This window comes from Pan paniscus, chromosome 14, assembly GCF_029289425.2.
Source record: "Pan paniscus chromosome 14, NHGRI_mPanPan1-v2.0_pri, whole genome shotgun sequence".
Lineage (NCBI taxonomy): Eukaryota > Metazoa > Chordata > Mammalia > Primates > Hominidae > Pan > Pan paniscus.
The window spans coordinates 80979441-81007301 of record NC_073263.2 but is presented as its reverse complement, the minus strand read 5'-3'; the positions used below and the strand labels follow the sequence as shown (position 1 = coordinate 81007301).

General features: G+C 38.6%; 1 protein-coding gene and 1 long non-coding RNA gene across 54 annotated transcripts in view; one reads left to right on the top strand and one right to left on the bottom strand.

Annotated features, from left to right (window-relative positions):
* Window positions 1-17: 17 nt before the first annotated feature.
* LOC100987968 (uncharacterized) lies at window positions 18-16607 on the bottom strand. Of its 4 annotated transcripts, XR_008620674.2 has the most exons (6): window positions 16159-16294; window positions 10074-10299; window positions 7613-7866; window positions 5059-5140; window positions 2225-2280; window positions 18-1058 (listed from the first exon to the last, which is right to left on the bottom strand). It is a non-coding gene; the product is annotated as an uncharacterized LOC100987968 (long non-coding RNA). The 4 variants fall into 4 exon arrangements; XR_004665962.3 differs by lacking the exon at window positions 5059-5140 and having other exon boundaries at window positions 7613-7715; XR_010109633.1 differs by lacking the exons at window positions 5059-5140; window positions 16159-16294 and adding an exon at window positions 16473-16607 and having other exon boundaries at window positions 18-2280.
* RBM26 (RNA binding motif protein 26) overlaps window positions 12791-27861 on the top strand; it is a 99233-nt gene continuing 84162 nt past the window's right edge. For all 50 annotated transcript variants that reach the window (XR_008620657.2, XR_008620656.2, XM_055096896.2 and 47 more), the window contains exon 1: window positions 12791-17246. Coding sequence is in view for 48 of the 50 variants with exons in the window: in XM_055096896.2 (XP_054952871.1) it covers window positions 17176-17246 (71 nt within the window). In the remaining 2 variants the exon portion in view is untranslated. The remainder of the gene's footprint in view (window positions 17247-27861) is intronic.

Genomic DNA, 27861 nt, shown 5'->3' with positions numbered 1-27861 from the left:
AAGAATTCTTCAAGCTAGTTGTTAAAGACAGATTTTATTAAAGCTGACATATAAACTTACATTAAAAACCAACACAATTTTCAAAATCATTTCCGAATTATTTAACTTCATTTTATTATTATTTATGCTCCTCAGGTAATTTACATCGACTGCATCTGTATGGTGAAAATATAGTATAATGGGGTGCTGCTGTGAATCTCCTTCCAATTCTGCATTCTGTGATATCATAGTGGTAACCTGAAATCCACCATAGTGGGGACATTTACACAGTAACTGGCAAATGCTACAAGGCTGGGCTTTTTCAGTTTTGTTGATTGTCTGGACATAAAAAAGTAATACAGAAAATGTTACCGATACAAGCATTTGGGAAAAATAAACTAAAACCTTTTGTGAAAAACAACAGGTTTTATGGAATTTACAATAAATAATACTGTATATTTTATTATTTATAAATTCTGTGCTACACATTCTTCATATCAGTAAAACTTAGAACATATATATGTATCCATACATTTTGTTTTCTAGAAAGCCACTGGTTGAACATTAACCAGCACACTACTGGAGTCTCTACCCACAAAGGTAGTATAGGTGGGCAAGGAGTCAATTCTCTGTGAGACTCCTGGGGGAGTCACTGACTTAGTACATCAAGAGTAGTGCTGTGATTTTAAAATATGTCCACAAATTCTTTGATACATCTCCTATCTAAAGACAGGCCCTGATTTTCCTCCCCATGAATGTGAGCTGTACCTAACGACTAATGAATGTGGTGGAAGTAACCGTGTTAGACTTCCAAGGCTAATTCATAAAAGACAGTGTGGGCTCTGTCTTACCCTCTTTTGGACTGCTTACTTTGGGGAAAGCCAGTGGCCATGCCATGAGGACACTCGAACATCTATGAAGAGGCCCCACATGGTGTGGATAAGGACTCCTGCAACGGCCATTTTGGACCTAGATTCTCCTGCCCCAGACAGGGCTTCAAATGACTGGGGTCCCAGCAGACATCTTGACTGCAACTTCACAGGAGACTTTGGAGCCAGAACCTCTCAGCTAAGCAGCTCCTGCAATCATAACACACAGAAACTGTGATGTAATGAACGTTTGTTGCTTTAAGTAAGCCCCTAAGGTTTGGAGTAATTCATTAGATGGCAACAGATAACTAATATAAGCAGGGAAGACTCATTATCCCCATTAAACTTCTTGGACTTTTGGGAGTCAATGAAATCTAAGACTCTCTCATATGGTGCTATACCAACTTTGTTGAAGGGAGGGTGTCTTCCCAGAGATCTGTGAAAACCAAACTATTCAGGATTAAGAAGTTCAGAAGCCACCAATACCACTATTCTTCATTTGTTTGCTTAGTCCATGGGGGAGCAAGTCGTGAACCTACTTCCCATAGCAGAGTCCCCAACACAGGTCAAGGTCCCACCTTCTCCTACCTTCTTATAGGCCTTGGCAAGGATTTGGCTCAAGGGAGGCAAATGTCTTAGAGATGGAAGAGAGGGAAAGGGAGTTATGGCTAAGTTACCATTTTTCAAGAATCTTCTGTATTTTATATATATACACACACACACACACACGAGACAGTAATCTTATATTATTGCCAAAAAAAAAACAAAGTCACTAAAATTAGGTGAAAAGGTTTTAAAGTCATCCATTATTTGAGAAAATGAAAGAACAACAAATCTCATGTAATAATTTCTTTCCTTTTCGGTTTAAGTATTTTTCATGAAAAAGCACAAACAAAGGCCAACATTTCTCGTATTCATGCCTTTGGGCCATCTATAAACCTTTTAAAACTTTCTCCTAACTTTAAATTAATGGCAAAATATACTAAAAAAAGGAGGAGGACCAACAGCCTTGTGCATTTTGGTCTCATACCTATCAAATCATAATTACCAAAATGTCCAAGGCCGTTTGTATCTATTATTTGTATCCTTTATTAGAGACATTCCATTTTAAATTTTTTGTTGATATATTCATATATTTGTAGTCCAAATATTGAGGAAATGAACTAATGCATAAATAATAATGTGATTTAATATCGCTATTTTGTGGTTAGCTTTTTTATTTTAGCATTTTATTTCAGTCTACTTTTAATTAAATAGCTATTGCACTGTCAATTAACAAAGCCTGAATTAAATAGCTATCACATTCTGTCAATTAACAAAGCCTGAATTGAATCCGGCCCTGGATCTTACAGCAGGTAACTTGTGTCTTCTATTACCTTTCCAGCTGACTTTGGAAAAGTCCTTGCACACGTCCAGACCCCAATTTTGTCATCTGTAAATATGAAGATACTGAATTAGGTTATTCTTAAATTCCTATTCAGTTTCTATACTTTTAAACAGTTATTGAATAAAATACTAATCGTATAAAAAATCATTTTTTTTTGTATAAAAGGATACAAAAAAATAAAAACTGAATTCTTATCTGAAACAGATTAAAACTTACTTGGCAAAAAAAATTCATATAAAGAAGTAGCTGGTCAGTTAAGTATTAGAAGAGGTCACAAGAAGGAGAAGGGAGTAGAGGCTGTAGGGGTTAGGGAAACTCAAGAGGAAATAGAACACGGTGTGAATCTAAAGAATCTGAAATTGATGGAAAAACCCTTATAAGATCTTATAAGACCTTACAAGATCATTACAAGACCTTACAAGACCTTATAAGACCTTATAAGATCATTATTGTTTTTCAGCCTCCAGAAAGTCTTATATAATGATAATTTGCACTAGGTTTGTTTTGGTGTTTTGTGTACTTGTATGTTTGTTTGTGATTTGAATTTGTCTTTCAAACATACAGCTCTCCATCTCATAAATTAATATCTACCTTCTGGAAAATTACATGCAAAAAGTTATTAGTTTATTGAAGAAAAAGAATTAGAATCTAGTTCTTGTTAAAGTATTATCTTTATTAGAGTCACAACTTTTAGCATGCCAAGTGATCTCCCAACTTCTATTTGTAATAAATCCCTCTTCCTTACTCAGTGATAGGCATACACTTAAGCAAAGTCAATTAGATTCTCTATTTTGATAATTTGTATCTCAACACCCAGGGTGGGTGATTGTTACTGAGTAAGCTGAATGCAGGAGCATTCTATAGAAAAAGTCCATGACTGAACAAGTTTTGGCAGCTCTGATTCCTAGAGATTTTATGGTTGCTGGTGCCTTGGAAGCCTATTCAGCATTTCCTTTGATGCAATGAGTTACTTTAATTTCATTTTTTAAAAAAGAATTTCTTCTTATATAAGTAAATCGACTACGGATATTGGTTGAATGAATGGAACTACAAGCTATGTTATAAGAAAAATATATGTCAATAGAGGTCATGAGCCTCAGTGTGTGTTTGTTAGGCATTGTATCAATGTTCACTACCCCAGGCTTAGTGGCTTAAAAACATTTATTACTTGTCACCATTCTGTGAGTTGCTGGGGAGTTCTTTTGGTTTGCACTAAGCTGTGCAAGTTGGTTGGTTTAGGATGGTCTCACTCACATGCCTGGTGGTTGTCAGGCTGGATCTTACTGGGACCTCATCACATGGCAGCCTCAGCATTCAAGCACTTTTCAAGTTGTTTCTTGCATCACATTTATTTTTATCTCATCATATTTACCTTAATCTCACTAGCGAAGTAAATCACTTGGACAAATCCAGAATCAGTGTGGGAGGACACTACTCAAAGCCCTGAATATGGGAAGTGTGAACAAACTGTGAGAGAGGACATTACTGTAATACCAGGTGTTTGGAAATATGAGTAGAGATGGCTTTTAGCCTCCTCTATCTTTCTAGCTCCTTAAAATGCAAAACAAACAAAAACCCTGAGATGTAGATGGCGTTTAGCCTCCTCTACCTTTCTAGCTCCTTAAAATGCAAAACAAACAAAAACCCTGGGCCGGGCGCGGTGGCTCACGCCTGTAATCCCAGCACTTTGGGAGGCCCAGGCGGGCGGATCACGAGATCAGAAAATCGAGAGCATCCTGGCTAACACGGTGAAACCCCGTCTCTACTAAAAATACAAAAAATTAACCGGTCGTGGTGGCGGGCGCCTATAGTCCCAGCTACTCAGGAGGCTGAGGCAGAATGGCGTGAACCGAGGAGGCGGAGCTTGCAGTGAGCCGAGATGGCGCCACTGCACTCCAGCCTGGGCGACAGAGCAAGACTCCGCCTCAGAAAAAAAAAACAAAAAACACGGTTAACTCTTTTTTAAAAACTAGTTCATTTTATCTTTTCCTCTTTCTATGGGAGATTTACAAATATCAAAGAAAGATCATTAAAAAAAAAAACAGCCTTTCTTGTGGACTAATGTTTCACTTCATGGCACCTTGAGAGTCAGACAAGTGTCAATCAACATTTCAAAAATGGTAATTATAATGTAGGAAAAAAGTGATAAATGACTGTTTAAAAATGTATTAACTATTCTATGTTAGATTTGGGGAATAAAACAGTGGGTAAAAAAAGCTTTTGCCTTCAAGGAACCTAATCTTTTAACAATACAACGTGATGTAATTGTAACAGGGATAAACACTGTGAACACTCAGCCCAGTCAGGGAAGGTTTCCCGGAGAAAGCGACTTTTAAGGTAAGTCCTGGAGTTAGATGAAGGATAGGGTTGGGCATGGTAAATGTTCTAAACCGAAGGGGCTCTTTGTGCAAAGAGTACAATGACGGACACCATGGCTTGTTTGTAGAAATAGATTTAGGAATTTACAGGCTCTATGCACCAAAATATTATAGTGCTCTCCCACTTGAAATTCAAAATAAAAATAATGCTAACTATAAAACTACATGTAGGGAAGTCTTTCTGATTTTTCCAATGTTCTCATCATTTAAAAAATAATAAATACTCTAAAAATATATTCATGCCTCTGTGTTGATGATTTATTCAGCATATACCAGTTCATCTATTGCATAATGCGGTACTGTTCTGGGAACTGCAGATACATGGTATGGCACCATTGTAGAATGTAAAAAGTGGAGAATGGGAGAAGCTTAAGAGCTAGGCAGGTGTCAATTAATGAAAGATGTAAGAAAGCATGTGGTTAAGGATGTGGTGTTGATTACTGACCTGAGTTCAACCTCTGCCATTGACTCATTCTATAAACTTGGGCAACTTGAAGCTTAGTTTCCTCAGCTGTAAACTGAGAATGCTAAATTGTGAGAATAAATAAATGTAAAGCATTTAGAACAGTGCTTAATACCATAAAACACAGTTAATTTCAATTAAGTATTACAATTAATAAATTTGTACTTTAGCCTGGGATATGGGGAGCCAATAAGGGTTTACATGATTAGAGGGGGCTTTAATGGATTTCGTTGGCTGCAGTGTATCATCTGGGTTGAATGACAATGAGTAGATTCTAGGTATGCCTAGGAGGAAGACTCAATAGATATTCATTGGGATATTAATTGGATAGTGGTAAAAGGAGAAGGATGATACTTAGATTTTTGACTTGAGCAGTTGGATGATGGTGGCTTTCTATGAGTTACATATCACAGGAAAGGGGCAAAATTGGTTAGTGAAGATAATGAGTTTAGTTTTAGAGACTGATTTGAGATGCCTAGAAGACATCCAAGTAATGACCTTTGGGAAACATCAGCATGGATATAGGAATTGAAATAGTAAAAATAGATAAGATGGGTTGGGGATCATGTTTAGATTGAAAAAAGACCAACAGGAATTCCAAGGCACATCCATATGAAGTGTGGTTGAAGTTCAAGAAGGATACATTACAGTATTCAGAAAAATCAGGGGGAAAAACCCAAGAAGATTGTGATACAATAAAAATAGCAGGGAAAAAAGTGTTTCAAGAAAAAAACATGTGAACAATGTTGTCAAATGTTATATTTGATCAAATAACACAAGACTAAATGTGGATATTACATTTGGTCAATGTCAGCGAAAAGCAAGTCACTGATAACCTTGGCAAGAAGTGTTTTGGTAAAATGATAGAGACAGAAGCTAGTTTATACTGAACTGGAGTGATGGGAAGAGAGGAACCTGGGACAATGAGTACAAACAACTCTTGCTTGCCTATAAACAGAAAAGGAAAGAATGGTGGCTGAAAGCAGATCTTCAAATGATAGAGCTGAATAGTTGTTTTTTTAACAACTTTGAAAAGATCAACACCATTAACACTCTAGTTCAAACTTCCACCATCTCACATGGACCATTACAATATTCTCCTAATTGTTTCCTTCTTCTACCACTCCCCATTGTATCTTTCTTGGCTACCCCCACCTCAGCCCCATACATTCTCCATACAAATCTAATTATAGCCTTTCCTTACTCATGTAAGCCAGTTGTAGAAGGCTTTTCCTTCTTGAACTAGAATGGGTATACCTCTTAATATTCTCTGGTGAGAGAGATCAGAGAAGCTATGGGGCCTCACACTACTGATGAGTGTTCATCTCTATCCTGTAATTCATCTGCTGGTAAGTGTTTATTATTACTTAATAATTCACAAAAGGAAGGGTGGTAGCCCCCACTTTGCACTCAGTATTGGCTGGTCTCCCTGCAGGTACTCTTCCTTCCCTGGGCCCTACCACACCTGAGCTTCCCAAACTGAACAAACGCCAATGATGTTTTCAGCAGTAGTTTCATAGAAGCATTCTAAAACATACCAAAGCAGTACAGAGTAACAGGACTAAGAGTTACTCTATTAATACACTGAGCTCTTTATTTCTTTCCTTTATTTCACATAAGGAGAGAAAAAAGTTGTTATATTTTAGGAAAGCACTGTCCAATAAAAATATGTGAGCTGCATATGTAATTTTAAGTTTTCTAGGGGCCACATTTTTAAATAAAAAATAATAATAGAAAGGTGAGGGCCAGGCACAGTGGCTCATGCCTGTAATCCTAGCACTTTGAGAGGCCAAGGCAGGCAGATCACTTAAGGACAAGAGTTCAAAACTAGCCTGGCCAACATGGTGAAACCCTGTCTCTACTAAAAATACAAAAAAATTAGATAGGTGTGGTGGCAGGCACCTGTAATCCCAGCTACTCAGGAGGGTGAGACAGGAGAAATCACTTGAACCTGGGAGGCAGATGTTGCAGTGAGCAGAGATCACGCCACTGCACTCCAGCCTGGGCAACAGAGCGAGACTCCGTCTCAAAAAAAAAAAAAAAGTGAAATTAATTTTATTAATATACTTTATTTAGTATATTAATAGGCCAATATATCCAAATATTCTTTCAATGTGCAATTAATGTAAAAATTAATATATTTTACTTGCTGGTTGTTGAGGAACACGTGAAAAACATTGTTCACGTTTTTTCTAAGGCTTTGAAATCTGATGCACATTTTATACTTACTGCACACCACAATTCTAAATAGCCACAAGAACTTAACAGCTACACATTGCTAGTGGCTATGGTATGTGGCAGTGTAGTTTGTTCTACCCCTATGTTTACTATTCATTTGCTATGAAAACAGTTTGTGATGGATGCTGCTTCCACAGCCAGGAATTGGTCCAGCCGATGCTGTTAAGGGAGTCAACTCTTTCTTCAGGGAAGGAAGGTCAAATCCTGTGTGAGCTTTGGCAGTTACATGAAATGCAGGCTTTGAGCTCATTCCTAAATTCTGGTTTACCTTGTATGGTAGATTATATTATAAACTCACTTATGTTTGCTGCTCCTCCTTGCTCCAGCCTATTTTGAATCAGGCTTGGTCACATGACTTGCTCTGGTCAATGAAATGTGGAAAGAAGTGATGTTGTCCACTTCTGTGAGCAGAAATTGTAGGAGACAATACACGGTTTGTCATAATCTCTTTTGTGTCCACCATTATGACTGACAACATCCCAAACACACAGAGGCTACTCCATCAGCCTGGGACCTGAAGGGAGGACCACGTGGAGTAGAGGTGCAGCTAACCTGTAATGGACATGCAGGGTTTGAGAGAAATGAACCCTTGTTGTTCATTACTGCAGCCAAACCTAGCCTCTTCCTAACTTATGCACTATTGTTTGTGGGTGATGTAGATTGTTTTTTCTCTTTGTTGTCTGGAGGAATGGGATAGTGCAGCTTTAAAACTTTAGAGTGTGTCTCCTAAGGGCATTCATTATGCCTGATGTTTGTTATTGCAATGTTATTGGTTGTTTTCCTGGCTTAGGTTCTGGCCCCCAATAAAAATGGCTTCAAATTTCAAAAGCCCTAATCAAGGTTCTACATCATTACCTTTTTAACAGTTTTGTCCTAAGGCTACTAAGGAACTAAGAACAATATGTAAAGGTGAATTTTCTTCAAAAGATTATCTGTGTCTTCCCACACTTCAATTAATAAGCAAATAAGATTTCTTTTCTGATTTTTTCCCCCTGATTTTTGGCTTGAAAGACAGAGATACCTCTACAATAAATATTTGTTGAAAAAAAAGGAATGAAATGAAATGATATGATAGCAGCTTTCTAGGTGGGATCATATGCATATAAGCATGTATATACCTACTTATGAAATCCATGGTGGAAGTTTATGAATCTGCTTTCTCTTGAAGAGGTTTTCTTTAAGTATTTATTCTTATAATAACTAACAAATGCCATTTGTAGTGACAGGTGAGTGAACCCAAGGATTCTTGACTCTGTCTGAGCTGACAGACTGTCACCTAGGTTACGGGTTTTATTCTCCAATTCATTTATTCAACAAGAGAACCTGCCATGTGCTATCAACTTCTCTAAGCGCAAGAGATACATTTGCAGAAAAGACATGCAAAATCTCTGCTTTCCTGGAACTTCCATTGTAGCCAGTCTGTTAGGCCTTCCCAGAGATCTTTTTGTTTTCTGGGTCTCTCCGCCTTAACAGATTTTTTTTAAAGGTTTTTTATTATGGAAAATTTCAATATGTAAGAGCTGAAAGAATTATAACCATCTCCATCATCCAGTTTCAACCACAATCAACTCATGGCCAATCTTATTTCATTGATACTCTACTCTCTCTCCTTATTCCATTTCAAATCATTTTGATAGCACAGGTATCACATCATTTCACTAATATGATTTTTAATAATATTACATACATGTTTTTCCTCTGAGGACACTTACCTGTCCTCATTTGACAGTTTGTATGGGAGACTTTGTGAGTGTCTGCATGGGTGTGCGTATGAACATGCAATATATGTATATATACCTTTTTAATGTTATTACCCACCATAACCACATCCATAAACAGTTCCACAGCACCTATGGAGATGGAGTCATAATTAGTCATGGGTATAAACAGTGCCCACTGAAGAGTTGGTGATTGCCTCTCAAAGCTTTTCAGCTAGGTGTGGTGACTCATGCCTGTAATCCCAGCACTTTGAGAGGCCAAGGCAGGCAGATCACTTGAGCTCAAGAGATCAGCCTGGGCAACATGGTGAAACCCCGTCTACCAAAAATACAAAAAGAAAATTAGCCAGGCGTGGGTGGCATGTGCCTGTGGTCCCAGTTACTCAGGAGGCTGAGGTGAGAGGATCACTTGAGCCCAGGAGGCAGAGGTTGTAGTGAGCTGAGATTATGCCACTGCACTCTAGCCTGGGTGACACAGAGAGACTCCATCACACACACATAAAAAACAAAAAACAAAAAAAGCTTTTTGTTTTTTTGAGACAGGGTCTCAGTCTGTTTCCCAGGCTGGAGTGCAGTGGCGTGATCTTGGCTTGCTGCAACCTTTGCCTCCTGTGTTCAAGTGATTCTCCTGCCTCGGCCTTCCAAGTAGCTGGGATTACAGGTGTGTGCCACTGTGCTTGGCTAATTTTTGTATTATAATAGAGACATGGTTTTGCCATGTTGGCCAGGCTGGTCTCAAACTCCTGACCTCAGGTAATCCACCCGTCAGCCTCCCAAAGTGCTGGGATTACAGGCGTGAGCCACTGCGCTCGGCCTTAAAAAAGCTTTTTATGCCAGAAGTGCTCTGGTTCAATTTAGGGGGATATGATAGTATGGCGTTTTTTTTTTTTTTTTTTGAGATGGAGTCTCGCTCTATTGCCCTGTTGCTCAGGCTGGAGTACAGTGGCGCAATCTCGGTTCACTGCAACCTCTGCGTCCTGGGTTCAAGTGATTCTCCTGCCTCAGCCTCCCTTCCAAGTAGCTGGGATTACAGGAACTCACCACCATGTCCAGCTAATTTTTGTATGTTCAGTAGAGATGGGTTTCACCATGTAAGCCAGGCTGGTCTCGAACTCCTGACCTCAAGTGATCTGCCTTCTTCAGCCTCCCAAAGTGCTGGGATTACAGGTGTGAGCCACTGTGCCTTGCCTGGGATACGATACCATGTATGTCTTCTGATCCCAGTTTACAACATCAGTAATTGCTCAAGCGTTTCCTCTTGAATTACCTAAGGATATCACAAAAGTGTTACTTTTCTTTGCAAGTCATCAGTGTCTTAACACAGATAAGAAAACTATATTCCCTTTATTAACATGACCTTGATCTTCTAGGAAAATAAAAACCCTTGAATTATTATATTAGAGTACGATATGCTTCCTGTTTTTATTTTAAAATTCCCAAATTTAATCAGGTTCTTTCTTAAAAGAAGTATGCGTTGGTGTGTTCATATTTTAAATTTATCCTATCACACCAAAAACCTTTCAATGGCTTCGCATCATTATTTTAAATAAAATCCAGTTCCAAAATCTTAACATGAAATTTTTTTACCTCTAACTTGACTGACAGCCATTCCCTATGTCCCCAATTTGATACCCTCCCACCACTCTGTCCTTAAGATCCTGACTCTTCTTTACCTCAGGAACATCCTACAAGCTATTATGTATGCTGGAATGTTCTTGTTTCAACTTTTACTCATTATTCACTTTTCTTAACCATTTAAATATCATATCCTTAGAGAAAGCATGCTTGAGCGTTTACAGTCTAAATTGCTAAAATGGTTCTTAGTTTCCTCTTTCATAATACTTATAATTTTATTATTAACTACGATTTTTAAAATGTACAAAAATAGAATGAATCAGATGATTAAATTTGTGTTATGGTGTTCTCTGGGGAGTGGATGCTGAGATGGGGTTAAAAGTGCAAAAAGTTTACTGGAAAGTAGCACCTGTGAAATGGAAAGGGGGGAAGCAGAATTGGGTGGGAGAGCCATTAGATTACCATGCAGGTCTGACAATACTTCTGCCATCCCAATATCGAGCAGGTCCTTATCCCTTGCTCAGTCTTGAGCTGCGGATGGGCATGGGGGAGAGGGTTTTCCCTGAGAATAGTGTAACTTCAACTTGAAAGCTGAGGTGAACCTAGAAAGAGTTAACAACTGGAAGCTGTCCTCCTTGCAGTTGGGCAGTGAGTCCTTTCTTGAAGGGAGATCTGAGCTGCACACCTCTGTGACTGCTATACACTGTAGGATGTCAATTCAATCCAAATTAATCCATAACTTCAATGATGAAGAATTTTTTGTTTACAAGTTCAACAATCTTGTTCTATGTATTTGGAAACTAAAGGTTCACATTTATTTATTTATTTATTTAGACGTAGTTTCACTCTGTCGCCAAGGCTGGAGTACAGTGGCTCAATCTCGGCTCACCGACAACTCCACTTCCCAGGTTCAAGCGATTCTCCCACCTCAGCCTCTGGGCTGGGTACTACAGGTGTGTGCCAACACACCTGGCTAATTTTTGTATTTTTAGTAGAGATGGGGTTTCACCATGTTGGCCAGGCCGGTCTTGAACTCCTGACCTCAAGTGATCCGCCTGCCTCGGCCTCCCAAAGTGCTGGGGTTATAGGTGTGAGCCACTGTGCCAGACCAAGATTCATATTTAGCCAAGCTAAATTTGAAAAAGAGCAAAGAAGAGGGATTTGCCTTATTATATATTAAGATATTCTATAATACAATAGTAAATAAAAGCAACATGGTACTGGAGTAGTCACAGACAAGCTGACCAATTGAAAAATAGGTCAGAAGCAGAACACAAATGAAATGAAAACAGAAAGATATAAGTGGCATCAAAAATCAGACAGGAAGGAGGCTAGGCACGGTGGCTCACGCCTGTAATCCCAACACTTTAGGAGGCCGAGGCGGGCCGATCACTTGAGGCCAGGAGTTCAAGAATAGCATGGCCAACATGGTGAAACGCCCTCTCTAATTAGATGGGCATGGTGGTGCACGCCTATAGTCCCAGCTACTTGGGAGGCTGAGGCAGAACTGCTTGAACCTGGGAGGCAGAGGTTGCAGTGAGCCAAGATTGCGCCACTGCACTCCAGCATTGGAGATGGTGTCAGACTCTGTCCCAGGAAAAAAAAAAAAAAAAAGAAAAAAATCAACAGGAAAGAATAAACTGAGTGAGTAGACTTATAGAAAAAAAAAATGGCCTAGATCCTCACTTTACACCACAAACAGGGATGTATTACAGAGAGAATAAATACTTAAGTGTGATTCTAAGTAGAGTAATGGACTGCAAAAGAAATAGAAGAAAATACAGAATCTCTTTTTGATCCGGAAATGCAGACTGTTTTTAAACAAGACTTCAAAAGCACTATTGAGAGTAGTAAGACTGTATTCAACTAGAGGAGAGAGCTGGAAAAACCTGAGGAGTTCAGCACACTATAGAGAATATTCCTGGGATCGGTGCAGCTAAAAGATGAAGGCAACTTATGGTAATAAACCATAAAGAAATACAGATCTGTTAGAGGGCATATCATTCTCTTGCCTATCTAAAATATTTTCTCCTGCCTCTGCTTCCTTCCTATTTAAAACGAAGCATGTGTCTTCAATAAACATTTTTTGAGTTTCAGACACTGAGTTAAGTGCAGGACGTAGAAAGAGGAATAAACTTGAGTCCAGTCCTTAAAAGAGCTCACAAGGCCGAGAAAGATGAGAAAACTAAATAAAATGTTTTATTTTTATCTGTCCTCACAATCTCTTCCCAGTAAATGTTTTAACTCCTGTTCTACAGGTAGGGAGCTAGACCTTTGTCCAGGGTATCATTGAGGTACTGACATTTGAGCAATAAGGAAAATCATTCTGGCAAAAGAACAGTGCTAATAAAGTCACATGGCTTTGAAAGAACATGGTGTATTGGAAAACGTTAAGCAGGCAACCTAATACTGGACATTCCAAAATGTACATGTTACTGAATAGAGAAAGTAGTCCACAGCAGCTGTTTAGTCTTCTCTTAGTAGAATTGATGATTACATCAGCTAATTGTCGCCTTTGAAGGCGGGGCCAAAGAAGATGAAGCAGGGATAAACGAAGGATAAATGTTAATGGTTAAGGAAGAGAAGCATTCTAGGAAGCAAAAATGACTAACTGTGAAGTGATAATAAGCACTGTACCATAAATTTAGAGGAGGAAGATATTGCTATCAGCCACAGTGGCCAGGAAAGGTTTCATGGAAGTGGTACGGCTTCCTTTGGTCATTCAAAAAATATAGTTAATCCTTATTACTTACAGATTCTGTATTTGTGAGTTTGCCTACTTGCTAAAATTTATTTGCAATGCCCAAATCAATACTTGGAATGCTTTTGCAGTCATTTGTCGACATGAACAGAGGCAAAAAAATTTGAGTCACCTGATGCACATGTTCCCAGCTTTGGTGAAACAAGGGGATGCTCTGCCTTCCTGTTTTAGCTCTCACACTGGAAACAAGTGTCCTTTTCATGGTCTATTTAGGGCCACATTTGTTGCATTTTTGACCTTTTTGTGATTTCACTGTTTAAAATGCCCCCCAAGTGTAGTGATGAGGCTATCTGGGTCCCTAAGTGCCAGAAGGCTCTTCTTTCTTTTTAAAGAGAAAATACATACGCCAGGTAAGCATGAGTTATAGTGCCACTGGCTATGAGTTCAATGTTAATGAATCAACTATATTAAATAAGGTGCCTTAAAATTTTTTTTTTTTCCTACATAAGGTGCCTTTAAAAAGAAACACACATAAAACAAGGTATTTATGGGCTGGTTGACAAACATTTAATAAGAGGCTTGAAGGAACCTAATCCTGCATTTCTCCTAGGAGCAATGGTTCCATATTCACTAATTCAGCATTTGTGGCTTTTTTACAGAACCACCGTGAGTAAGGATTGGCTGTATATATTAGCGGCTGTTCTTGAAGCGGGGGATTCAAAGCTATAATCCACTAAAGAACAGATAATCACATACTTGCAAAAATAAAGCTATGAGTGCTATAAAAGAAGCAATCACAGGCTGATGTCAGAAAATCTCAGAGGGACTCTCGCTTTACAGAAGGGAGGTCAAAGATGGATTTCCAAAGGCGATGCTGTATGCACTGCATTTTGACGCTTAAGTAGGAATCTATCAAATGAAAGGTAGAGAAACACATTTTGCAATGGCTCAATTTAGTGAGAGGACACACTTCTGTGGAGACAAACATTTACTCCCTCTTGAATGCTAATTTGTCATGTTGCCTTCTGATTAACCCCAGCCCTGTGATTATTACTTTATTTACTGTCCTTAGTTTAACAACAAAGCAACCCTGATGTTATCACACAAATTACAGGCTATGATGCATATAGCATTCTTGCCTGTCTGGAGGGTTGCCTTTAAATGTCTCTATAGAGTACGTACACCCTTTCCTTATGGCATGTAAGTACTGGTCTGGGGAGTAAAAGGGCAGAGATCTACCTGTCTTGCTGCCACTGAAGACCATGCTTCTGTCTGTAAGTTACCCCCAACAAAACACTCTTTACTGACCAAACTGGATTTGTCTGCTTTGTTCGTTTGATTTCTCCTTTGATGTTTGGGGGGCACTTTGCATAAAGGGCCTTTTCATGGAACAACTTATTTTAAGGAACTCAAAATAGGATGGCTGGAGCAAAGACTGAAAGGAGTTTCTAGGCAAAAAGGAAGGTGTCTGATTTATGAAAGTCCCTTTATAGGATGTTAAATAATGTGTTTTATTCTAAAGATAATGTGGAAGTTGAAGATTTTAAGCAAGAAAGTGACATGATTAGATCAAAATTTTAGAATTACTGCTATTACAGGCAATGATGATGAGGGCAACTGAAGATGAACTGAGATGGAGGTCAGCATAAAAGGCAAAGATATTAAAAGGCTTTTGCTATTATTTAGGAAGAATAAAAGACTTTAAATAAGACAGTGACAGTGGTATGAGAGATGGATGAGCAAAGTTTGAGCAGTCAGGGAAAGAAGTAGAAGCGTTCTCTGTGGAAAATAAAGTGAACAAATGTTTGGAGAAAGGGAGGGTGAGCAAATCAGTTTATCTGGGGTATACAGTATTTGACAGAAGCTTTGGAAGGCTGAAGTGGAGAGCCAGAGTAATGGAGTAGCTGGTGATAAGGTTGAAAATATTGGTGGCGTCAGCCTGTGGCAAGGCTACGACAAACAGACTAAACAAATATAATTTTAACTTACGGCAGTATTAAATTTATAAACAATTTTTATTGTAAAATACATACAAAACCTACCGTTTTCATTAAGTATATGGTCCACTGCATTAAGTACATTCATATTGTGCAACCCACACAACACCACTCATCTCCAGAATCTAAATCATCCTAAACTGAAACTCTATTATCCACTGAAATATAACTCCTCATTTCCCCTTCTCCTGGGCACCCTCTCCACCCCTGCTCTTGCTACCATTCCACCTTCTGTCTCTAGGAGTTTTGACTACTCTAGGTACTTAATGTAAGTGGAATCATAATATTTGTCCTTTCATGTCTGGTTTATTTCACTTAGCTAAATCACTTTAATCAACACCCTGGTTATTCAGTAGCTGGATTCTAATTTGTATTCTACTCTATATGCTGTATTTTAAAACAAATGTCTTGCTTTGTAGTTCATAATCTTTCCACCTAATCCTTAAAGACACTTCACTCTAGCAAATTATAAACTCAGAGTTCCTAAGAACAATTTAGCCTATCGGTGTCTCTCATAAAGAGCTTTTATTGATCTACTTACTGAAAATGTCTTTAGATTGTGAATATTTTCATTCCATTACAGTTCATGGAACGTAGACCCTTTGTAAAATTCCACCTAGTATCTAAATAGAACTCAAGCAGGAATCAAACTTATTTGATCACCCAGGAAAATAGTTTATTTATTTGGGTTGCTAATATGAAGACTCTCTCTTTTGATACTATGTAATTTCCCGATCTGAGATAGGGCTGAATTTGCTCTAAATAAAGAGAATTTTAAAAATAACAAAACTTATCTTTAGCTGGGGGAAAGTGCAGGCTGGAAACTACCTGAGAGACGTGAAGGTTCTCTCACCTTTCCCTTGTGGGCAGCCCTCAGTCATTAGGGCTCTACCAGCAAGTCGAGTACTGTTGGACAAGACAGACACTAATCCTCTGGCGGTCTCACTGGGCTCCATTAGACCGGCCTGTGTTTACAAACCTCGTTCACATCACAGCATACACAGAATATGATACTGGTAGGGCACTTAGGTAAACTGAGGAGGTAGCGTGCTCGGCACCTGGAACCTACGGACCGTCCGCCTGGTGTCGCGCACGCGGGAGTGTACGCTCTCAAAGAGCGATCCATCCGGCAGGACCGTTCCAGCTGACAGGCCACGGCCGTCTTACCGGGGACGAGCTGGAGTTCCCGCTGTTTCTGAAGTCAGCGGTCTTTTCCTCCTTGTAAGAAATAAGGTCTTTATATCATAAAGGTAAGCAAAGAATAAAAAGGCACAAAGGCCGCAAGCAACGCACACACGCAAAAATCGAACTACAGCACTCGACCCGCGCATTCTCCGCCGACCTTACGTCTCTCCCAGCAGGCTCCGGGAGCCACCGCGAGACTTCATCAATTCTCGCGAGATTTATCGGCAGCCATCTTCTTGGGGGTGCTGGGAGCCGGGAAGACCCCCTGAATCGTTCCCATTGAGCTGCCCTTCGCCTTCGCTTTTTTTACTTTTGCCTTTTCGACGCAGCCAACAAGCACCTGGTCCCGAGGCTGAGAGAAGGCTCGGGTCTAAGCGCGTGTCGCGCTTCCGGTCTGGGTAGATTTGCTGGGGAAGAGGGAAGGGGGAGGGCCCGGGCAAACCGTTGCTGTTTCAGCCCGGGCCGGGGGCCGGGGACGGGGAGCTCCTGGCACCCCGTGCACTTGTGGCCTGCGGCGGTCCTTGCAGAGCTGTTCGCCTACCGGGGCCCGCGGGAACCTGCCACCGGCGCCTCCCACCGCGGCCCACGCGGGCGGCGCGCGGAGGAGGGGGCGGGGGCAGCGGCGGCTGTAGCGGCCGCGACCTGGGCGGGCGGAGGAGTGTGACGGGCCTTAGGGCCGCTGTGGATGGTTTCTAAAATGATCATTGAAAACTTCGAGGCACTCAAGTCCTGGCTCAGCAAGACTCTCGAGCCCATGTGAGTATCCGGGGGATATCTCTTTGCAGGGATGGCAGTGGGAGATAGGCGGACCCAGAGATCTGTGCAGTTTCCCCAAGTGCCTGCGGTGGAGGCCGAAGCGGTGAACGGAGGTCCCAGGGTTCTGTGGCTTCTCCTCCTCGTCCACCTCGCTTCCAGGTTCAGGATACCCCCGAGAGTCTGAGTCGAGCTTTATTTTATTGCTGAGCTGCTCTCGTTTTCCCGTTATATATAGACCGACTCCAACCCCCACCCGCAATATTTTCCGGGGGCCTCAAAATCGGTTTATTTTAGTGAAACCGACTGTATTTTACTTCCTACAGATTATTTTACCTTGTTTTTCTAAATGAAGTAGACGGCCTTTATTGGGGATTCGGGCAGTTCTAGCTTAAATCACTCACGTTTCACCTAAATATAATTCCTGAAAGCAAGGCCACGTCTCCCATGTGCTGTCTGGCTCATCTGCACCTCTCTTCACTGATTGAAGATGTAACAGGTGCTGAGGTGGCCAGTAAAATTCCCCTTTCCCGCCTACGCGTTCGTTAGCTTGGAGAGGAGGAAGAAAATTGAATCTTCATCCATATGGAATATTTAGCAGTTTTAAGTGGGATGCTATAGATAGATTTTGTGTTGGGGGCTGCGGTTAGAGTGCTGAAATAGTCTTAGATTGGAAAATTTAAGGAGTGTTTTGACGACTTGTTAATACAAAATATGACATGAACCAAAGTGCTTAATCAGAATTGGTTGATTTACAATAATGCAATGGGGAAAATTCACGTATTTAATAAAGTTATTAGGTACCTACTGTATACTACGGGAGGCTTTGGGGATAGAGCTTTTAAATTCTAAAATCGACAAGACATAAATAAATCCAGATATTAATAGAGCTGTGACTATTGTAATAATAGAGAATCATGTAAAAGTGATTATGAGGGGGGCTACTTCACATTGGTCAAGGAAGGACTCTCAGAGAAGGTGATATTGGAGTAACATCTAAAGAGAAGGGACCATGTGTGTCAAAGTCTTGGAAAAGAACATTCCTTGCAAAAGGAAGAGCAAATGAAAGGCCCTGTAGCAGAAGTGATTGTGGTGTGTTTCAGAAAGAGAAAGGCCACTGTGGCTGGAAAGAGCCTTGTGATGAGGGAGAGAATATAAAGGCAACAAGTTGGACAAGTAGGTAGGGGCCACATCATGTATGGGAAGATGTGAGATGATTTAAAGCAGACAAGGACTGATTTAATTTTGTTTTAACTCTGCCTATTTTGTAGAGACTGAAAGGGCAATAATGGAAGTAAGAAGACTATTCAGAAGTGTGTTGTAGGCAGAGATGTGGCTAGTTTGCATTAGAGTGATGGTGGAGACAGGCAGATCCAAATACATTTCATAAGTAAAATTAATGGATTAAATGCGGGAGATGAGGGAAAGGGAAATCAAGGGTGGTGCCTTAGATAACCCAAGCAACAGAATGGGTGATAGTAGAGAAGGCAGAGAACAGGTTAAGGGGAGAAGGAAAGGGGATGGCTAGTTTTGATAATAATAAATACAGTAAGTATGAAGTCTGTGGGATACAGCTAAGTGTGATAGCAGATCATTGAATATATGAGTCTAAAACTCAGGACAGGACTGGAGAAATCTGGAGTCATGCAGATAGTATTTAAGACGATGACATTGTGGGAAATTTCATAGAAAAAGTGTGTAGATAGGGAAGAGAAGAGGGCCTAGTACTGAGGCAGGAGGAAAACTGGGCTTTATGTCATTAAAGAACAAGTGTATGGCAAAAGAGAGGAGTTTACGAAATGCTGCAGAATGCATGAAAAAATGGAGGCAAATAGGTAGCCCTTAGATTTAGCAAAGTGGAAGTCATTGGTAACCTTAGCAAAATAGTTTCACTGGAGTGGAGTTGTGCAGATGGAAGTCCTATTTCGGTGTATTGGAGAGTGGGCATCATAGTATAGCGGTGAGGAGAACTCTGGAGCAGAATGTCTGGCTTTGAATTCTGCCTCTGCCACTTACCAGCTGTATGATATTGGGTAAGTTACTTAACTCAGGGCTTCCATTTCCTCAACTGTAAAATTGGGAAAATAATGAGTGTATATTAAGGAAATCTTAGACTACTGTCTGGTGTGTAATTAGCATTCAGTAGTTATTAGGTGAATACAAAACTTATAAATGTTTTGGATTGAAATAGCTTTCCTTTAAGCGTTCAGTTTCATATTAGATTTACTGCCGTATCCCTCCATCTTACCTAAATGAGAAGACTGTAGCCACTTAGAGTGTATGCTTGTAATTTTTCTTTAGTCTTAATGAAACATATTCCATGCATCATAAAGCCTACTCTCGATGGCTGTAGCACTGCAGTCATTATGTTGTAATAAATAAGGCACTGCTAGTAGAGCCTAGACACTGGGAATTGTAATTGGTCCTTTTCTAATGTGTGTAGCTGTGGTAAAATTGAGCCCTTATTCAAGTTCTTGTCCTTTTAATTGCATTTCAGGTGGATTCTTTTGTATGATGACTTATAAAAGCTGATCCCAATTATGGATCAGTGGTTTCTAACGTTGGTTTTGTGAAATGTTATGATCTGTTATCTAAAAGGAATTTTTTTTTTTTTTTTTTGCTTTAACATTGTAATTACCAAACGACCTCTGTTTGAGAGAGGAACATACAGAGGACCAAGGGTAAGCTGTAACTTGAAACTTACATAAAACTTTTTAGTTACCTGTGGTGGTTAAATACTTCATGGTTTTGGACTTACTCCACATTTTGAATGTGTTAATTCAGCAAACATTTATTTTAAGAGTACTTAACCTACTCTGTGCTAAGCAGTGTGCAAGATATTGGGGAAATAGTAGGTAACAAGACATGAAATGACTCACTTCATTTTATTTACCATTTAGCAGGAAAGATAGGTGTTGAAGTCTGGGAACGTCAGGAAACACTTCCCTGGTGTAATGTTTATCTCAGCTTGGAAGGATGAAGAATACTTTGCTGGGGCAAAAGGATGGGATTGGAGACCTGTGAAAGCGTTATAGGTTTGGTGAACAGATTGTATGGAGGTCCTAAAAATGGACAAAAAAGATATGTTGGAGGAATTGAAAGAAATAGAAAAAAGCAAGGGAGAAGAATGGCAGTGGAAAGCTCCAGAGATAGGAGCCAGATCACACAGGACTTTGTTGAGTCATGTTTAAGACTTTGGATGTTATTGAAGGATAGTGGGAAGCCAGTGAAGGGTTTTAGGGCAAGAGGGTTTTCAGATGGATGTTTAAAAAAAAAAAAAAAGCCTGGCTGTGTTTTCAGCGTGAAATAGAAGTCTGCATATCTGTATTTACTGTTTCATAACTTCTGTACATGTATCAGGGTTCTGAGTTTCATAAATTATTGAAAATAATTTTCAATGTCTTTTTCATAAATTGAGAATTTTGAACTTTATTAAAATTGTCATCTTGAAATGCTTAAGATTGATGTTTTGTTATCTCAAAGATTTGCTTAGTCATACTTGCCAATAATATGAAACTAAATGTTAGTCTTTTTTCTAACATTTCGTTTTGATGATAAGAAGTCCTGAAAAAAAAATTAAGCTCCTTTGTTGTAGTAAACTTTTAAACAAACAAACAAAAAAACCAGAAAACACTTTCTACTGTATTTAAAACTTTTAGGTGGACTTACACATCAAAGTCATGTTTTTTTTTTTTTCTGAAGAGACACCTAAACATCTAATGAAACTTTAATTTTTTAGAAAATAAAATTGAGGGGCAGGTGGATGTAATGACGTACTGAGGTTTTGTGAGTTGAGTAGTAAAGAACAAAATGCCTAGTGTTGTGCTTCTGCCACTGTGTAGTGCTGTGGAGGAAGTGTGTGGTGGAAGGGAGATCTCTGTGTCCAGATCAGTATTCAAATCTCACTTCTGCCATTTATTAGCTGTCTAGGCAAAGGAACCTCCTCTTTCCTTATTGGTATAATAGGAAGAATTACACTATTTCCATCTATAGTTGAAAGGGTTGAATGGGACACATGTTTGTGAGCCTTGCCCTTCCCCTCCTTTCTTAGATATTGGTTGATTAAACACAGATAGGCTACATTACTACTGTTGCTACTGTTAGAATTATCACCAACACTCCTGTGGCTACCACCTAAACTGTATGCATTGTTGTTAAACATTTTGTATTATTGGACTTACAAGTTTTATGAGGTAAGCATTGTTATCTCTCCATTTTGCAGGTGATGATACTGAGGCACTGAAGCATGAAGTTATTTGCCCACAGTGATTTAAACTAAGGCTTTTTGACCCTAGAGCTGTGTGCATATTCTTAATTTACTACTACAGAATGCAGCATCCTAGTGTTTTCTGTTACTGTATATACTTTTTTACTATGACATTTTGATAGTATTGGCTACTATTGTAAAAGAACAAAGTTCTAAAGCATCGTGATTATCAGTGCTTTAGAGTTTAAGAAATAAACATCTTTGGAGTTTTTGTAGTATTTTTCCCTTCACCTGTACTTGTTACTACACCTTTCTCACCACATTAAAATTTATTTTTGTTCGTGTCTGATAGGAAGAGTTATTCTTTTGGGTTGGCTAAATGATCTTTTTACTCCTGAACTTTTGAGTATTTTTTATTCCTTTGACCTTTCCTTTTCAGTTGGCTTCTTTTGGCATAGTAAGTCCATTTCCCATTCCTTAGGAAAAACTCAGCAATAATAGCAAAAAACAAAACAAAAGATAAAACGCTTCTAGTCACTTTCTTGCTAGCTTTCTGTTCCTGTCGCTGGTAAATCTTGAAGTAGTAGTCAGACTTTTAATTTTTTGTTAATTTGCCCTCAGCCATTTACTTCTTAATGTCTTGGAATAGAATTTCTTCGTTGTAATATAATTACAACCAAAATTACTTACCTCAGTGTTACCAATCAATTTATATTTATTGCCTGAAGTTTTATATTTTTTGCCCTATGCGTGTATAACATCAGTGTGATGCCACCTTTTTAACTTACTTGCCTTGAATCCCTAATGTGTTGGTTCCTTTTCTTAAGTCAGTCTTACCCTCTTTTGTTCCTTTTCTTCAGATTCTAATTGTATTTTTCAGTGTTGTTACATTGACATTTTTTTCTTCATCCATTTTTTACTTCTGACATTTCATTAATTACTGCTAAGATTTGAATGTTTGTCTTCTCCAGAATTCATGTTGAAATTTAATTTCGTTAAGTATTAAGAGGTGATTAGGTCACGAGGGCTCTGCCTTTGTTAGGTCACGAGGGCTCTGCCTTTGTTGATTGGATTAATGCCTTTATAAAAGGTTAGGTTTTGCCTCTGCCCCTCTGACTTCTGCTATGGGAGACCTCTGACTTCTGCCATGGGAGGAACTCCGGAGGATGCAGTGTTCAAGGTCTATCTTGGAATCATAATTGCCAAACCTGCCAGTACCTTGATATGGGACTTCCCAGCCTCCAGAACTGTGAGCCAATAAATTTCTTTATAAATTACTCATCTTGTGGTATTCTGTTATAGCAGCACAAACGGACTAAGACCTTTCCCATGAATGGTTTTCTTTGTAATACATGCCAGTGGTTCTTAAAAACTTTTTTTGGAGTGTATATTGTAGATCCTTTAAAGTCTGATTAAAGACTGCCTCCCTAGGATTTACAAATACATACACATTTGCATTGAATTTCAGAGCTTTTCACTCTGAGCTTGTTAATGGATTCCAAACTAGAACCTCTACTCTGCATTTATTTTCACATAAGTATGTTTAGACTTAACCACTCTTCACAGTCTTAAGCTTTTATCTCTAATTGCTGGCTGTATATCTGCTTGGATCGCTCATCTAAACTTCAAACTAATTTCTGAAAAGAAGTGTTTTCTGGATTCACTTATTTTAATTTCATTTCTCCAAATTATGCTGGCTTGAAATTTTTTGGCTTCTCCTCCCTCCCATTCACTTAGTCATGAGGTTCTCTCTTAATAATCCTTACTGACATTGCTTAGTAGGGGGCTCACACTCCGTATCTAAATGATTGCAGTTTGCTTCCTAACAAATCTGTTTTTATCTCTAGGCCTTTCTCCCTTCCAGTTCTTCTGACATGGATGCCCAGCCTTGTTTGTATCCCATTGCTTGATCAAAACCTTCAGCATTCCCAGATAATAAATTGCATACTTTTTAGCTTGCCTTTAAGAAAGCTAATAATTTGCTTTAAATTATCTTTTCCATTTATATCTTTCTACTTTTTATATGAGTCTTAATTTCAGCAAAGCTGAACTTTCGTGATTCACTGTCATGTTATTTTTGTTGTTTCTTTTTTCTGAAACTTTACTGTTTCTTTTTTCTGAAGATTAGTAGTGGGCACCATTTATTGAGTGCTTACTATTAATATATGTTAATTGTTATACATTCATTGTGTGCAAGATAGGTATTAGGAAGATGAATTAGCATACTTCATTCATAGCTAGTAAGTGATGGAGACAGGATCCAAAAGAAGACATTTTGATTCCAGAGCCTTGTTGTATTACGGTGTACTGTCTTTATATCCTTTCTTTGTGTCGAAGTCAAAGATCAAGTGTGATTCCAGTTCTTCCAGAAAGCTGTCTATGATCTATCCAGCTGGGTGAAGTGACTCCTCCCACCATGACTCCTCTCTCTCAGCACTGGTTTCAGTTGTCATGACACTCATCACTTGTACATTAAATTATTTAGTCGTGTTATTTTAGCTTTATTATTAGAGTCTCAGGCCCTTGAAAGCAGACTCCAACTCTTAAGATTTAACTATGTTCCTGTTCATTATATACATTATCTAGCACAATGCTTTGTGTGTAGTATATACCTGATTATTAAATGTGTTAGTTGAAATTTCAAGTTTGTGTACCTAAAACCAAGGGAAGAGGCAATAATTTGGGTAAAACTATAGAATCTACCCAACTTCAGAACAGCAGATATGTGAGCTATTTGAAGATTAAGTAGTCTTTGGGTCTACTTCTTTCCATTTTTACTCCTAGCATCTTCAGTTTAGGTAAAGCTTAAGTTCAGATTTTTTTTTTCTTTGAGAGGGAAAGGTCATTGAAGTATATTAATATTTACTTGTTTAAGTATTATTGAATGTTGCTATGTGCAAGATTGCTGTCTCCATAGAGCTGCACATAAAAGAATTATAGTAATTCTAACCTGATGAATTTTACAGCTGGTAGAAGAGTTAATAGTCTATAATTATTGGTTAAAACATTTTTCTTTATTTCTTTATCCCCTTAACTTGTGATAAATTGACTTTCATAGTCACATTTTGCTGCTGCAATCTTATTTGGCCTTTCCATCTGAATGCTGAGTGGTTAAAATGCATTTAGCACTTTTTTTCTGTATGTTTTAGCACTTCCTTATCTTTGGCTGACAGTGCTTCTCAAAATTATTTTACATGCTTAAACTGAGAGATAGGGACTGTATTATGAGCAAAATGTAAAATATTCCCATGTTAGTTATGTACATAACCTAAGCTTAAGAATGACTAACCGAAGCTTGAGCTAAATAGCTTGTAAGATTTTTTTCCCTCTTCTTGCTTCCTTTGTGCCAGAGAAAAGAATGAATGAGAGAAATGAATGAATGGTAAGCTGTTCCTACTAGACTTACTCATTACTCTCCTACTACCTTATTTCTATGGAAAAAGTCTTTTCAATTTACATGCAGTAACTTTGAAATAGGTAAAAGTTTATTTTTAACTTAGGGTTTTATTTAGTATCTTTTATGTGTGTATTAAATAACGGAGTAAGTTCAAGATCTGTTACTTAGTGATTCTTCTTGAGATATTTTACCTATGTAGAAGCATTTCTTTTGTTATTTTTTTCTGCGACATGTTTTACAAATGCTTTTAAAATTTTGATTTTCTGATTTTTATTGTTAGTATATAGAAATATATTTGTATATCGACCTTGAATTCTGAAATTTTACCAAGTGTACTTATTCTAGTAGCTATTTTATAGATTCTGTGGAATTTTCTTCTACCAATCTCATCATCTATGAGTAATGACAATTTTCTGATTTTTATACCTTCATTTCTTTTTTTTTTTTTTCGAGATGGAGTCTGGCTTTGTTGCCCAGGCTGGATTGCAGTGGCGTGATCTCAGCTCACTGCAGCGTCCACCTCCCGGGTTCAAGCGATTCTCCTGCCTCAGTCTTCCGAGTAACTGAGACTACAGGCATGTGCCACCACACCCGGCTAACTTTTTTTTTTCATTTTTAGTAGAGACGACAGGGTTTCATCGTGTTAGCCAGGATGGTCTCGATCTCCTGACCTCATGATCCGCCTGCCTCAACCTCCCAATATACCTTCATTTCTTATGCTGGCTAGAAGCAATAGTACAATGTTGAAGTAGTAAGAGTGGACGTCCATGTCTTGTTTCCAGTCTAAAGGGAAAGAGATTAAATGTTTCACTATTACTGATATTGGCTCTAGGTTTTTAGTAACTGCCTTTTACCAGATTGAGAATTTTTTTCTTAATTTGCTTAATTTTTTTGTCATAAAAGGTTATTGTTAACTTGGCTAACTTCTTATTTCTTTTTCTTTTTTTTGAGACAGAGTCTTATTCTCTCACCCAGGCTGGAGTGCAGTGGTGCAATCTCGACTCACTGCAACCTCCACCTCCCAGGTTCAAACGATTCTCAGGCCTCCGCCTCCTGAGTAGGTGGGACTACAGGCGTGCGCCACCACCCTTGGCTAATTTTTCGTATTTTTAGTAGAGGTGGGGTTTCACCATGTTGGCCAGGCTGGTCCTGAACTCCTGACCTCAGGTGATCTGCCTGCCTCAGCCTCCCAGTGCTAGGATTACTGGCATGAGCCATTGTTCCTGGCCAGTTCTTTTTCTCCATCTGTTGAGACGGTCATACAGATTTTTCCGTTTTTTTGTTAATATGGTGTATTACATGGATTGCTTTTCAAATATTAAGCCAATCTTGTATTCCTGAGGTAAACCAGGCTTGGTCATGTTATATTATGGTAGATTTGATAATATTAAAACAAGTGGAAGTATTCTATCCTCCGTTTTTCTGAAAAAATTTATTTAGGGTTAGTACTATTTTTTTTTCCTTAAAATTTTTGGGATCCTTCACCAGTGAAGCCATCTGGGACTGAAATTTTTGTTGTGAGGATTTTTTGGTTATAAAATCAATGTCTTTAATAGGTATAGGGCTGTGTAGGTATTTCTGTTTCTTCTTGTGTCACTCTTGACAATTTATGATATTCAAGGATTTTTCTGAAGTTGCCAAATTTATTGACATAAAGTTACTTGCATTGTAACCTTACTGTTCGTTTAATAACTAGGATTTATTGTGATGCTTCCTTTCCCCTTTTTAATTATACCTTTGGTTGCTCTTTTATTTTCTTAATCAATTTTGCTATTAGTTTTTCAGTTTTATTCAGCTTATTAAAGAACAATGTTAACTTTTTTTTCTATTTTCTATTTCAGTGTTTTATTTTTATGATTCCCTTTTAAAACACTTTGGGTTTAATTTGCTGTCCTTTTCCTCTTTCTTAAAGTGGAACCTAGGTCGTTGGTTTTACACCTTTCTTTCAGCTAATTTATGATATTGTTCCATTGCCACTGTCCTCTGTTGTTTCTGGTGAGAAATCTGCTGTCATTTGAGTCTTTGTTCTCCTGAATGTAATGTGTCTATTTTCCCCCTTTGACTACCTTTAAGATTCAATTCCTTTTATTTGGTCAGCAGTTTGATGATGATAGGCTTGTCTGTCTGTATTTATGTGTTTTATCCTTCTTAGATTTGCCAATTTGGATCTGTGTTTTGGGTCTTTCATCAGTTTTGGAAAGTTCATGGTCACTATATCTTCAAAATTTTTCTGCCCCATTTTTTTTTCCTCTTTTTCTGAGGCTTTATATTTAGTTCCTTGTATGTTAGATTATTTGATATTATCCTGAAAATCTCATGTATGTTTTAAAAAATTACTTTTGTCCCTTTGCTTTTGATTTGGATACTTTTTATTTTCCATTTTTTTTTTTGTTTGTTTGTTTAGAGACAGTGCCTCACTCTGTTGCCCAAGCTGGAGTGCAGTGGCATGATTATAGCTCATTGCGGACTTGACCTCCTGGGCTCAAGGGATTCTTTTGCCTCAGTAGCTGGAATGGCAGTCACACACCACCACACCCAGCTAATTTTTTAATTTAATTTTTATTTTTTTTTGTAGAGATGGGGTCTCACTATGTTAACTAGACTTGTCTTGAACTTCTGGTGTCAAGTAATCCTCCCAATTCAGCTTCCCAAAGTGCTGGGATTATAGATATGAACCTCTTCCTGTTTTCAAGTTCACTATTGTGTTTCCTCTACCGTTTCCAGACTGCGAAGGAGAGTTATTTCTGATTCAAATTTTTTATTTCTGGATTTTCCCATTTGGCTCTTTTTAATAGTTTCTGTGTATTCACTGAAGTTCCCCACCTCTCCATGCATGTTGTCCACATTTTCCAGTAAATTCTTTAGCATTTTTATCATTATTGTGAAGTCCCTGTCTAATATCTGGACAGTCTCTGAGTATGTTTCCATTGACTGTTTCGTCTCATGTAGATCACATTTTCTTACTATTTTGTGTTCCCTTTAGTTGGTTTTATGCTAGATCTTTTGTGTAAAAG